A 12,160-nucleotide genomic window follows, 5' to 3' on the forward strand; every position below is an offset into this window, starting at 1 on the left:
AAAAGATAAACTTTACATGTACCCCAAATCAAAAGAAACTACCTTTAAACTAAGACCATGGATTTCACTGAAAGAGAGAAACAAATCAAGAGTGGTGTAATACCATGTACACAAAACTGTGAATATGAAAAAATGTTAGATCTTAAAAGAAAATTGATGCCCTTTTTTTTCAATTGATGAATGTCAAATGATTCCCACAAAATTACACACCTTAGGTCATTGTAATACGTAAATCATCCTCTAAATCTTATATTATATTATTTAAGACCTTCCAATTTTTATTCAAATACAGAAGCCTTATTAAACACAGACTTTAATAACTTTTTATTTACACTTTAATTTTAACATTTTAAAAATAACCTTTTATGTCAAAATTCAAGTCTTAAACTTATAACCTAAATATGTACTTTCATACAAAAAGGTGAGTAGTAAAAAATCAAATAAAAGAAACTATCAACCACGTGATTGGCTAGCATAAGTGGTGTGTTTGTTTCTGCCGGCAACTTCTCTCGTTAAAAGTATCATAAAGTGACCAAATGCTACAAACCTGTGATGCACCCCGCTTAATGTTAAAAAAAAACCTTCATATTTTTTGTAGTGTTTGTTTGAATGATGTTCTTGCTCCGTGTAGTTCTAAGTTTTTGTTTTCTTGGTTACACATCTTATGAATCATTTGTATAGGAAAGCATTTAGAACTTGGAAATTTCCCCGAACCTACTGGCTTGTAAGCAATCATACCAATCAAGAGAGATATACTCAGAAATCATAACCACAAACCACACCTACCCAGAAGAAAAAAAAAATCAAATTTTAAGGGATTGACAGTTGACTAGTTCAGCAGATCTACCACTTCTAGTTGCAAGAACCTTCCAAAATTCTCCTTGACTTTGTGCAGAAGATTCAGCATCTTCAGTGATTGAGTTATCTGGTGAAGACAAAATTGATTGGGAGAAAACTGACCTAGCATGTTCATGTTGCATGTCAGCCTGCAATACTGTAATATTGTGATTAGCATCTTTAGTAATTACATGAAGTTTTCCAAGTAAACCAGCCAAGAGATAAGGAGATTCTGAATCAGTGAAATCATGAATAGGAACATCTACTGCTGCAACTTTCCAAGTATCACCTTCATAATCATATATCTTGATCTTTGCACTGTCTAGAGAATTTGAAGGATCAAGTGCATATAGATCATCATTGACAGTAACACTCAATTTTGTTCCAGCTTGCCTTGCAGGCCAGCCTTCACCCATGCCGATTGGCATTTCGAGCCATGAATTTATATTTGGATCATATACTTCACCCCCAACATCCACAAAAAATGGCCAGCAATACAAACTTTGAGGAACAAATAACCTTCCCCTGTATGAAGCCATTCCTGTGGCAATAGGCTTGAGTAAGTCAGCCAAAAAGGCAGTTGGCAACACTTGAGCTCTTGCAAAAGGCATGCTAGGTAATTGGGACCACATGCCTGTATGAGGGTCATACACTTCTGCAGATTGTAGAGGGCTTAGTCCACCACGACCCCTAGTAACCCCACCAACAACATAGAGCTTATTATTTAATATACCTGTCTTGGAATAGGCTCTACCAACTGACATTGAACTAGCCTCAGCCCAAGAGTTTTTAATGGGATCATACTGCCAAACAGATTTCATTGCTGAAGCTCTTGAAAATCCTCCTAATGCATAGATGCAACCATCAACAGCTCCTATGGAGCAACCGCAAAATGGCATCCAGTCCAGGGCATCTCTCCTCCCTAGCCAGCTCATAATGACATCAACAATTCTAATACTTGAACCCATCATGCTCCACATCCGAAGGGGAAAGGAAATCAAACCTTTCTTTGTTTCATCTTCAAACCCCACTTTGGGCATTGGTGGCAACCTTTGCCATCTTCTAGAAAGAGGGTCTAAGGCATACCATAAAAGCTTATCATCCTTCACTTTTGTCAAAATGTAGAGCCACTCCTCCATGGTTCCAAGGCCTTTTCTCACACTAAATAGTTCAGAACTGACAAGGGTTGCCTTCCAAGCACGGCAAACTAACTTCAGATTCAAATAATAAATTCGAGGAACTCTAGCTAGAATCTGTATTGTTATCTCATCAGGAAGGAGCGGAATCAGTCTTGCCTTATCCTCACAAGAGTTTGATGACAACCTCCGTCTCTTGCAGGATTCACCTTGCAAAACCTCATAGGAGGCATTCCATCTAGTCTTGGAATTGTTCAGATTCAGTATATTCCCCATTAAAATCACTTCAAATTCAAACCAAAACCATGCAAGCAAATCAAACTTGCAAGATTAATCTGTTTCACACAATCATCATTATATATAATATGTCAGTACATGCCAAGAAAATGTATTGCTCAATTGAAATAATGGTTTTATCTCAATAGGCATAAGCTTTTTACCCAAACATTTCCATAAGTAATCAATCAAAAGGCAAAGAGAACATTAGAGATACACTCATAAGTTCTGAATATATAAGAGATTATAGAGGATAGACCACAACACACACAAAAATAGAGAAAGATTGAGTAGAGTTACACAAATAAAGAAGTCTAAACTATACTAACAAATGATTTAACTTTAGTTTAACAAGTGTGTGTTGTGTGCAGAATATGAAAAACTAAGATTTTCAGAAAGAAAAAAGAACTATATTGGCTGTTTCATATATATTCAAGAAAAAAAGGGACTGAAGTCTCCATACCTGACCCAATGAAGACTAATGGAAAGGACTTCAGAGAAATTGTAAATATGGGTCCGTTGAACACACTTTTCTATAAACACTTCTAGAAGAGAAAAATAAGAAGAAAAAAGGAAATGAGTTTTTGCATGAGCTAAAATTAATTTATGTATAACTTAATTTATAGAATTTTTCTCATAAAACTTCTCAAAAAAATTATTTTTAACTTGTGTGTAAGCTAATTGTAACTTGTGCACAAGTTAACTGTAACTTATGAAGAAGCTCATTTTTTTCTTATTTTTCTTTCCAAGATGTGCTCGTGGGAAAACTTGTCCAAATAGACCCTAAATCCTATACTGTAAATAACGAGCAACCACTGTATTATTTACTTGGGGCCAATATGATGTCGATATTGATTAGATAGAATCTGTGTATTGCCTTGAATCTCCCATTACAAGAGAACTTCACTGCTGAAATAGAACTAAAAAATGAGAGTAAGAAATGTAGAGAAAGAAACCTTCTCTTCCTCATGCAACAAGCAAACCCTCACAACACCCAAGTGATTCCTACCCTCCATCTCCTCACTTATACTAATTTCCCTGTCAGTGATGTAACTAATTCCAGAATCCCCCATTCCTCTCCCGTGCAGCCATGTCCTAATTGAGTGTTTGTCAGGATCTATCAAAACAAAATTATCTCTATCATTTCGTATACATCTCTTAATCTCAAGTCTTCATCCTCAAGAACTTCAGCTAATTCAATGAAGTCTTAGTCTCAAGTCTTCATTAAATTATCACAGTAATTCATGACACATGATACAACATCAACTGCTTTGTTGTACAAGCAAGGGTTATACTGAATTTCAAAATCATAACCAAGCAATTTAGTTACCCATTTTAACTAATCTCCTGGCAGGACTCTTTGGTCCAACAAAAACTTTGAACTATTGATCAGTTTGGAATACAAAATGGCGACTGAATTTTGTAGAGTAGCCATTAGATCAAGATAATAAACTGGTTAAGTCTTATTTGTTCTCTAAAAGGCTTGGCTAATTAAAATCATTGGTCAGCCTGTTGCATATGAACAACTCCAATCTCATATCATATGAAGCATTTGTCTCTATCACAAATGGTAACTCAATCTGGCATAGCCAAAATAAGAAGACTTTCCATGGCTGTTTTCAACTGCTTGAAGGCCCTTTGTGCCTCCTCTACCAACTTAAAACTGCTGTTTGACAGTTGGGTCGGAGGCTTGGCAATTACCCCATTATTCTTGTATAAAGCATTGAAGTAACCAAATCAATCAAAAAGTCTCCTGAAGTTTCTAATATCTTAAATACTCCACCAAGCATCCATACCGTCATCAAAAGCTAGCTGTTAGAGGGGGAGAACCAAGTCCTCATGGCCCCTTGGTTCATCCATCGTAACCAATTTAAAGCCCTCCCTTCTAAGCATGCCACCATTATGTCAACCTTCACCACCTCTAACAATTAATTTATTTTAAATTAACACTCCATTAATACAGCCACCCATGCGGATTCTTATCCATGAAATATGGAACCACAACTCACTTCACTTGATACTCCCTCCTTTGATTTTCTCAATCATCAAGCCCTAGCCTCTTGTTTTTATTATCCCCATTGTTTTCTTCTTCCTCCATTTCACCTCTTCTACTTCTTAGCATAGCTTCTACTCAAGTTGTCATTTTCCTCATCCTCCCCTCCATTTACTAACCAATAGCCTTGTCAACTAATGGTTGCATCCCATCTAGTTGACATTGATGTTCAACAATCTTGAATCGGCTCTCCATTTGTGTCATCACCATAAAGAGAATCCCGAAATTGATGTTGTTAAACTTGAGATTCTACCTAGGATTGGGATGAGGGTGAAAACTTCTAACTTGAGGATTGTAATTTGGACAATAAGATCCTACCTAAAATGAAATAATATATTTATATATACACATATGCATAAAAAATACCACAGAAAAGAAAATAACTTCTAAAGAAACTTAAATTGAAAAACCATTAGTCATAAGATCTAAATACAATACAAAACAAAACAAAAACTCAAAATAAGTTAATAAGTCAGATACAAAATAGGGTGCAGAAACTCGGAGAGAAGAGGCAGGGACTGAGTGAGAAAACAATGAGACTAGGAATGAGAAACAAGTATCATAGGGCCCAAGCATCAGTTGTTCACAGTTTTCACTTTGTAAAGCCAAAGAAGGGGAGGTAGTGGCAGTGCAGGCGACAAAACAGTGTGGCAGCTATGCAGGGTGGAGGTGGGGTGGTTGAGGTTGGAAGCAGCAAAAAGAACTTCGGGTTGCAGAAGTGAAAAGCAGAGAAGGAGATGGAGTCATATAGGAAAAAAGGGTATTAGCGTTTTTTAAAACAAGGTTAAAGGGGATTAAAAATACGAGAGACTCAGCAAACAAGGTTAAAGGGGATTAAAAATACAAGAGACTCAACACCAAAGGGGGACCACAACTTGTAAGAGTGTACAATCCAACAATTTAACTAATGATCCTAACAATGCCCTGAATCAGAAGCTCTAGTGCCAGTTTATAGTATTTTAAAGAATTGATGAAGAAAACTCAGAATGAGCTCTAATTACAAGAGAATTCCACTACTGATGTATAACTGAGAAACAAAGAAATGTAATCAGAGAAGGAAACCTTCTCTACCCTATGGCGCGATCCGCCCCACAGTACCCCAGTGATTAACAACCTTCCCTATCAAGAAAGCTAAAAACATCCCGCCCAAAAAAAAGGGATGAAGATAGAAACACATAATTTACAATAAAAATAAAGTAAAGTGAATATATTCCTAGCAAGTTATCAGCAATGTCATTCTATTTCCAAAACAAAACCACCAAACAGCGAGTAATTTTAAAATCAAAGACTCAAACTAAAAACATCCATTCAAACAAATTAAACATACAAAAGAACACAAATTGTTCCAGAATTCCATAAAATCAACAGCAGAAATTGGTTTAACAAATTAAATCATAGACTTAAAAGGGGAAATTAATAAGGAGAAAGAAAAGAAGAACTCACATCACATAGAAACCAAAGAAAAACAACCGTTTTGGTGTACAAGCATCTTATACTCCACTACACAAACAGTCTCCCTCCAGAAGAGAAATAAGAACTGAAACAACTTACCGAACATGAATGCAATGCCCACATTTATACCCTTATAAACAAAATGTATACATTTAAAAAAAATACCCAGAAGTCAATTGAATAACCCACAAGGGAACCACTTAGAAACTGATGGAAGAATTCTTAATTTTATTAAACTCAAGCTCGGGGCTGCAGAAAGTACACACCTTCCAAACTACCAGGCATAGCTCTGACACGTACTGGATCAAGACAGAAACTTGTTTAATCAAGCAATCATTGATTATTACATTAAAAATAAATGGGCCCAAACTGTACTGTTATAATCTATATTGGGGAGGAAAATAATTGAAGAAAGTAAAACCAGTAAAGTTAAACCATAACAAACACAGTGTGATTGGATAAACATAACCGCAAAATTCCCTAACCCCAAAAAAGGAAACACAAGCTCTGATGCAATTATACCAGAAATTGATCCCCACAAGCAATCGCAGCAACAATACCCACTGTTAATGCATCATCGACACCAGAAATCGGTTCCACGAAATTTCCTAACTGCTTCTGCAAAAGATTAACGAGGCAGAAGAAGAACAGTTGGCGATGAAAGTAACACGCCAAAAGGTTGAAGCCAAGGGCCAAAAATATTATAACAAAACAATAATCACAAAAATTAAGAAAATAATATGCTTATTAAACTTCAATGGATTGCACCACATATTTTGTCATCCTTTTGATATGTAAGAAGATAGTATAATTTTTAAAAAATAAAATCATTTTATAAGGATACAAATAAAAGAGTTATTTTTAAACTGGTGTTATCTTTTATTAAAGAAAATATATGGTTATGTATTTTATTAAATAATTAAACTATTTTAATTTACCAAAAGTAAAATTATTTACTTCAAAGTGATAAAAAAAATATGTATCTCCATATAATATAGATGATTAAATATTTTGGTTAGGAATTTTGGTAGTGTCAATTCAAAATGTATGGGTTTTGTTTTTATTGATTATGCATGTTGTAATATACATAAATATTAAAATCTCAATGTATGTGTAGTGACCCTTTTAACCCATAAAATTTTGTGGGACATATTTTAAATAAAAAAAATAATTAGTTACTATATTAATTAAATTCGATATTATTTTATAAAAATTAAAAAAATATTGGTCTCTAAATTAATTTTTATTATTAATAAATAATTTCTAAATTAATATCTAATTAGCTATCAAGATTTTTGCTATCAAATTTAGGATCTAAGATAGCAATTTAAAAATTATTTATCAATAATAGAAACTAATATAAAATTCAATAATATTTTTAGTTTCTAAAATAGTATCTAATTTAGTCAATATAACAACTAATTATTTTTAGTCTTTAAAATTAATTTTTATTTAATAATTTTTTAAGTAGTGATATTTAATTAAAAGTTTCTTTAACTAAAGTTGTTTAAAATAGAAATATTATTTTTATGTAATTAAATAAAATTCTTTATAAATTAAAAAGAGCTACTTGTATAAATAACTTTTTTTAATTTATAAACAACTTTTTTCTAAATTTACCTTTATTAAAATAATATTTTTACTTATACATAACTTTTATAAGTAACTATTATTGAAAATAATTTAAAGATTCGTAGATTTATTATTATTAAAATAATTAAAATAAAATAAAATAAAAATTGATTATGAAATGTGAATAGAGTGTACAGATGTGAAAAATAAAGAAAAAAATTAAAGAGTTAGATTAGAGTCTTGTACTCTAATATTTATAAAGTTTCCATTTAAATTCTTCAAATATTAGATTAATCCCGTCTCCTATACTTGTATAAGAAAACAAGTATGTTGAAGTAAAGATAAATATTTAGAAGATATAAAGGTTTAGGATAAATTATAAATTTTATATTTTTTTATTTTTTCATAATCATATCGTATTACTTAAAAAAATTATATTTGTGGAAAAATTAATTTATCATACATTCATAATATAATTATTGGTACAGTATTTATCATCTGTTAAGATCTCTATTTTTATCCATATTTAATAAAATAATATATATGTAAATATCTAATTAATATATAAATATATATTAATATAATATTGTATCTCAAAATATATTATTTTTTTATAGGGATTTTAATATATACACAAATGTTTTAAAGCAAAACATTCAATATAAAAAAAAAACATCTCATCATCCAGTTGCTTATTGAAGAGTTCTATCACCTGCAACTTCAACGGCTATTATCATAAATAAAGAAAATAAAGCACAAACAATAGGATAAGCTAATTATAAAATAATTCTATATAATTTTAATTCCAATTTAACAAACATAAGTCATCAAATCTCGTACAATTTCTCAAACTACCAAGTGTCTATCATAAATCATCATTCACATTTCCACTTACCCACTTCTGGAACACTTGACTCTATTTCCGGAAGACTCATGTATTGACTTAAACTCAGAGATCTGCATTTGTCATACTATCCCACTTGAATCCACAGAGTTATGCACATAAATAATCTCAATATCATATCACCTAGTATGACAAGGTTAATTCATATGACTTGAAAGACTAGATTTTATTTCACACTGCAAACAAAATCATATGAACCTCCATCGACTCTCAACACCTTATCATCTTCATCTATATGACTCCAATATATCAGGAGAGTCATAATATTTCCTTTTAGACGAATTTATAATCAATGCACATCCTAAATAATCTTAACATTTTCTTTCCTGAAAATACTATGTCTTAATTAAGATTTATATTCCACATCTCACAATATCCAAAATCACACAATTAAATCATACAAAAGCTTAGAATTTCAAAACACACAAAAATTCATCCAATAATCACTTAAATATCTAATTAAAGAATGTCTCAATTAAATATACATAAAACAAAATTTCAAATAATTTATAAGTAAAAAATATATTATAGAAATAAACAAACCTTTTAAAAACAAGTATTAAAATTTCAGCTTTAAGGTTTTTTTTAGGCTAGCTTGAGCGAAAATCATCTCGCTTGAGCGAGAATGTGTTTCACACAAGCGAAAATTCTCTTGCTTAAGTGAGATTGAACCCGAGAGCACCCAAAATTTCATCCCAAGTCTCACATGAGAGAGAATTCTTCTCGCTTGGACAAAAACGGACTCCAAAGCACCTAATTTTTCATTTTATTCTCGATTGAGCGAGAATTATCTCGCCTGAGTGAGACATGTAGAAAATTCTCTCGCTTGGGTGAAAATGGACCCGAGTGTTGGAGATCCCACATCGACTAGAGATAAGGACATTTCGTAATATATAAATGGGTGCAGACCTCATCCCATTGAGCCGATTTTATGGGGTTGAGTTAGGCTTAAAGTCCACTTCATAATATGGTATCAGAGCCATTTCGAGCCTATCCTAGCGAGTATTTGTTGGGCTTATCAGGCCACCCGCTATCGGGCCGCTATCGGACCACCCAAAATATATAGTCCCACGCACGAGTTGGCAGTCTCGGCGTGAGGGGTGTGTGTTGGAGATCCCACATCGACTAGAGATTAGAGTCTTTCATTGTATATAAGTGGGTGCAAACGTCACCTTATCGAGCCGGTTTTATGGGGTTGAGTTAGGCTTAAAGTCCACTTCGTAATAGTTATAAATAGAAAATTCAGTTATTCAGGTTTCATTTAAAAAGAACCAGCATCTCTCTAAAACTTATATTTTCCTTTTTTTTCTTATTTTTCTAAGATTTTGACATCCTCGCTCATCAGTTTGACTATCGGAGTCCGTCATTAGACACTTGGCAGCGAAGACTACAAGACTTTCCGATCAGAATCTCTAACAGAGTAAGTTCATTTTTGCTCTTCTCTTTGAGTTAATTTTTGTTGAACTTGTTGGGTTTGTCTCAATCTAGGTTTTGCATGGGACTCTTTTAGCTTCAGGACTAGTCTCTGTTAGCTTAAAGTCCTAGTGATATAGTTAGATTTTTTATCAAGACTTTGTGGTGTAGGTTAAACTACCCTTAATCTTTTGGTACATTTGGAGCTCTTAGTAAGTCTCTGCTCAAGTTCAGATCAGGGAAGCTAGTTTAAATTTCCAATATAACCCTAGGCTAGAAGATCTGGGTGTGGGGTGACATGGTCACCAGTCTCAAATTTTCTTGCAGGAATTCTTGTTTTTAAGTAGATTAGAATTTGATTTAGATTGAAATGTGAAACTGTAGATGTAGTAGATGTTGTAGAATGTATATGAGTTTGGAATTGAATAAGTTAATGAATGTATTTGAATAGTTTGTGGAATCAATTCAAATGTAATGTTTGATGATAATTAGTTGTTTGATTTTAGATGATTTTGGTTTAAAGAGCATATATATGTATAGATTGACATAATAACTCAGTGAAAATGATGTGAGTTGATTTTAAGATTGCAAATTTTATGGGTTGCACTTTGTTTGTGAGTTTTTGCTTTAAATAAAATATGGTGAGAAACCTAAATAAAATTCCCATTGAACATGAACTTAACCAAGTGGTTAAGTAAGTGTTAAGGTTCATTTCTAAAGGGCAAAGAGAAAAACACAATTATATGGTGATTCAGATGATGATGGCGAAAATGAAAAGCATATAAAAAAAAAGAGAATACAATGAAAACCGAAAAGGAGAAGAAAAACATAATAACATAAAGAAGGGAAGAAAAGTGGCGTAAGAAAAGGAAGGAAAAAGGTGAAGAGATGAAGGAAACTTATAGAGGTGAGATGTTGTCACGCCACTTGGAGGATGAGATACTCCAAGATGAGTGGTATAGAGCCGCCACTTAAAGTGTAGTGCACTCAAGATAAGACCCAAGGAAGGAGACTCAAATCACTAAACTGAGATGACTGACCTAATTGTGAAGTGTTCGTGGTGTCCTTAGTCATCTGCTTGTCGAGTAGGGTGTTATTAGAAGTGCTTGAATAATTATGAGTAAGAAATGTCATTTTTGTTAGAAATGTAAGCCTTAAACAAGAGAGAGGGGGTGAATTGTTTATAAAAGATTTTCGCAAATATTGAAGGTATAGAGAAAACCAATGAAGAATCAAAGAGAAATAAACCAAGTTAGTCAAGAAACAAATCTGTTTAATTATGTTTCCATAAATTCAATCGTTTTTCTAGGCGATTCAACCGATTGTTTTTATCCGCACTTAATAAAAACAAGCCAAAACATATTTATATGAGATTAAGGATAGAAAGAATCACACAACAGATTTATACTGGTTCACTCTTACCCAATAGTTACATCTAGTCCCCATAAAACCTCTGAGTATTTCACTATGCAATCAACACACCTTGATTACAACACACACACCAAAGTGGTGATCTTGAACCCTTCAAGAACACACACCACCTTTAACAAACACAACACAGAATTCAGACACCCCTATGAATCTGCACACCAACAATTATTACAGAAATACAATTGTGAAGAGAAAAGGAATGATTACACCTAATATAATCACATATTGAAAAGAAGAAAATACAGTGCAATCCTAGTCCACTCTTAGAAAGAATCCAAAGCCTTAGCAAATCTTGGAGAAAACTGATTTGAAAGATTTAATCTGATATCATAACTACCAGGAGTGTAAAACAGATCATTTAAACTCCAAAAGGCTGTTAAAAACATTTAATGCAAAAGCAAAATCAATTTTTAATCAATTAAAACAAATTTACCAAACTTAACAAATTTTGTTAAGGATTTTTAAAAAATAATCGGTTGAAATGTCGAAATAACCGATTGAATTGATTTGATAGCAAGGTCAACTAATTGCAAGCTTTGTCAAAACCTGTTTCAAAAACACTAAGGGTAAAACAATCAGTTGAAACGATAGAACAACATTTTACTTTTCCACTTCTTTGGAAAACACTCTTTTTTAAAAGAATTTGATTTAAACCAACTTTAGATCTTAACTAAGAGTGAATTTACAAATTCAAACTACCCAGAACCCACACACACAAGCCGCAACAAGGCTTTCAAGCAATCCACACAGATTTGGAAACATCAAAGCTCATGTTCAACAATTTTAATGTGTAGATTATAAATTTTTGAGTTGAATGCAATTTTGGTTCAGAAATATATCAGGTTTTGCAGAAATTTTCTGCATATCTCGCTCAGGCAAGATAATTTTCGCTCAAGTGAGAATAAAATGAGAAATGAGGTGCTCTCGGTGTTGGAGATCCCACATCGACTAGAGATTAGAGCCTTTCATTGTATATGTGGGTGCAAACCTCAACCCTATGAGCCAGTTTTATGGGGTTGAGTTAGGCTTAAAGTCCATTTTGTAATATGGTATCAGAGCCATTTCGAGCCTATCCTAGCGAGTGTT

The 12,160-nt window shown here is 32.9% G+C and overlaps 1 protein-coding gene across 5 annotated transcripts; it reads right to left on the reverse strand.

The window, feature by feature from the left end:
• Window positions 1-563: 563 nt before the first annotated feature.
• On the reverse strand, window positions 564-6,561 carry LOC137811826 (F-box/kelch-repeat protein At1g22040-like). Of its 5 annotated transcripts, none has more exons than XM_068613683.1 (4): window positions 6,277-6,513; window positions 6,021-6,053; window positions 5,746-5,839; window positions 564-2,308 (listed from the first exon to the last, which is right to left on the reverse strand). In XM_068613683.1, exon 4 carries the CDS (start codon window positions 2,247-2,249, stop codon window positions 804-806), a length of 1,446 nt encoding a protein of 481 aa, XP_068469784.1. In that variant the 5' UTR covers window positions 2,250-2,308; window positions 5,746-5,839; window positions 6,021-6,053; window positions 6,277-6,513; the 3' UTR covers window positions 564-803. The 5 variants fall into 5 exon arrangements, with proteins under 5 accessions (XP_068469784.1, XP_068469782.1, XP_068469783.1 ...); XM_068613681.1 differs by lacking the exon at window positions 5,746-5,839 and adding an exon at window positions 2,713-2,794 and having other exon boundaries at window positions 6,277-6,476; XM_068613682.1 differs by lacking the exons at window positions 5,746-5,839; window positions 6,021-6,053 and adding an exon at window positions 2,713-2,794 and having other exon boundaries at window positions 6,277-6,561.
• Between the last annotated feature and the right edge of the window lie 5,599 nt (window positions 6,562-12,160).

Source organism: Phaseolus vulgaris, chromosome 2, assembly GCF_000499845.2.
Source record: "Phaseolus vulgaris cultivar G19833 chromosome 2, P. vulgaris v2.0, whole genome shotgun sequence".
In the NCBI taxonomy this organism is placed as follows: Eukaryota; Viridiplantae; Streptophyta; class Magnoliopsida; order Fabales; family Fabaceae; genus Phaseolus; species Phaseolus vulgaris.

Coding starts and splice junctions, on each gene's coding strand:
- LOC137811826 (XM_068613679.1), bottom strand. CDS start 2,249: ATGGGGAATATACTGAATCTGAACAATTCCAAGACTAGATGGAATGCC.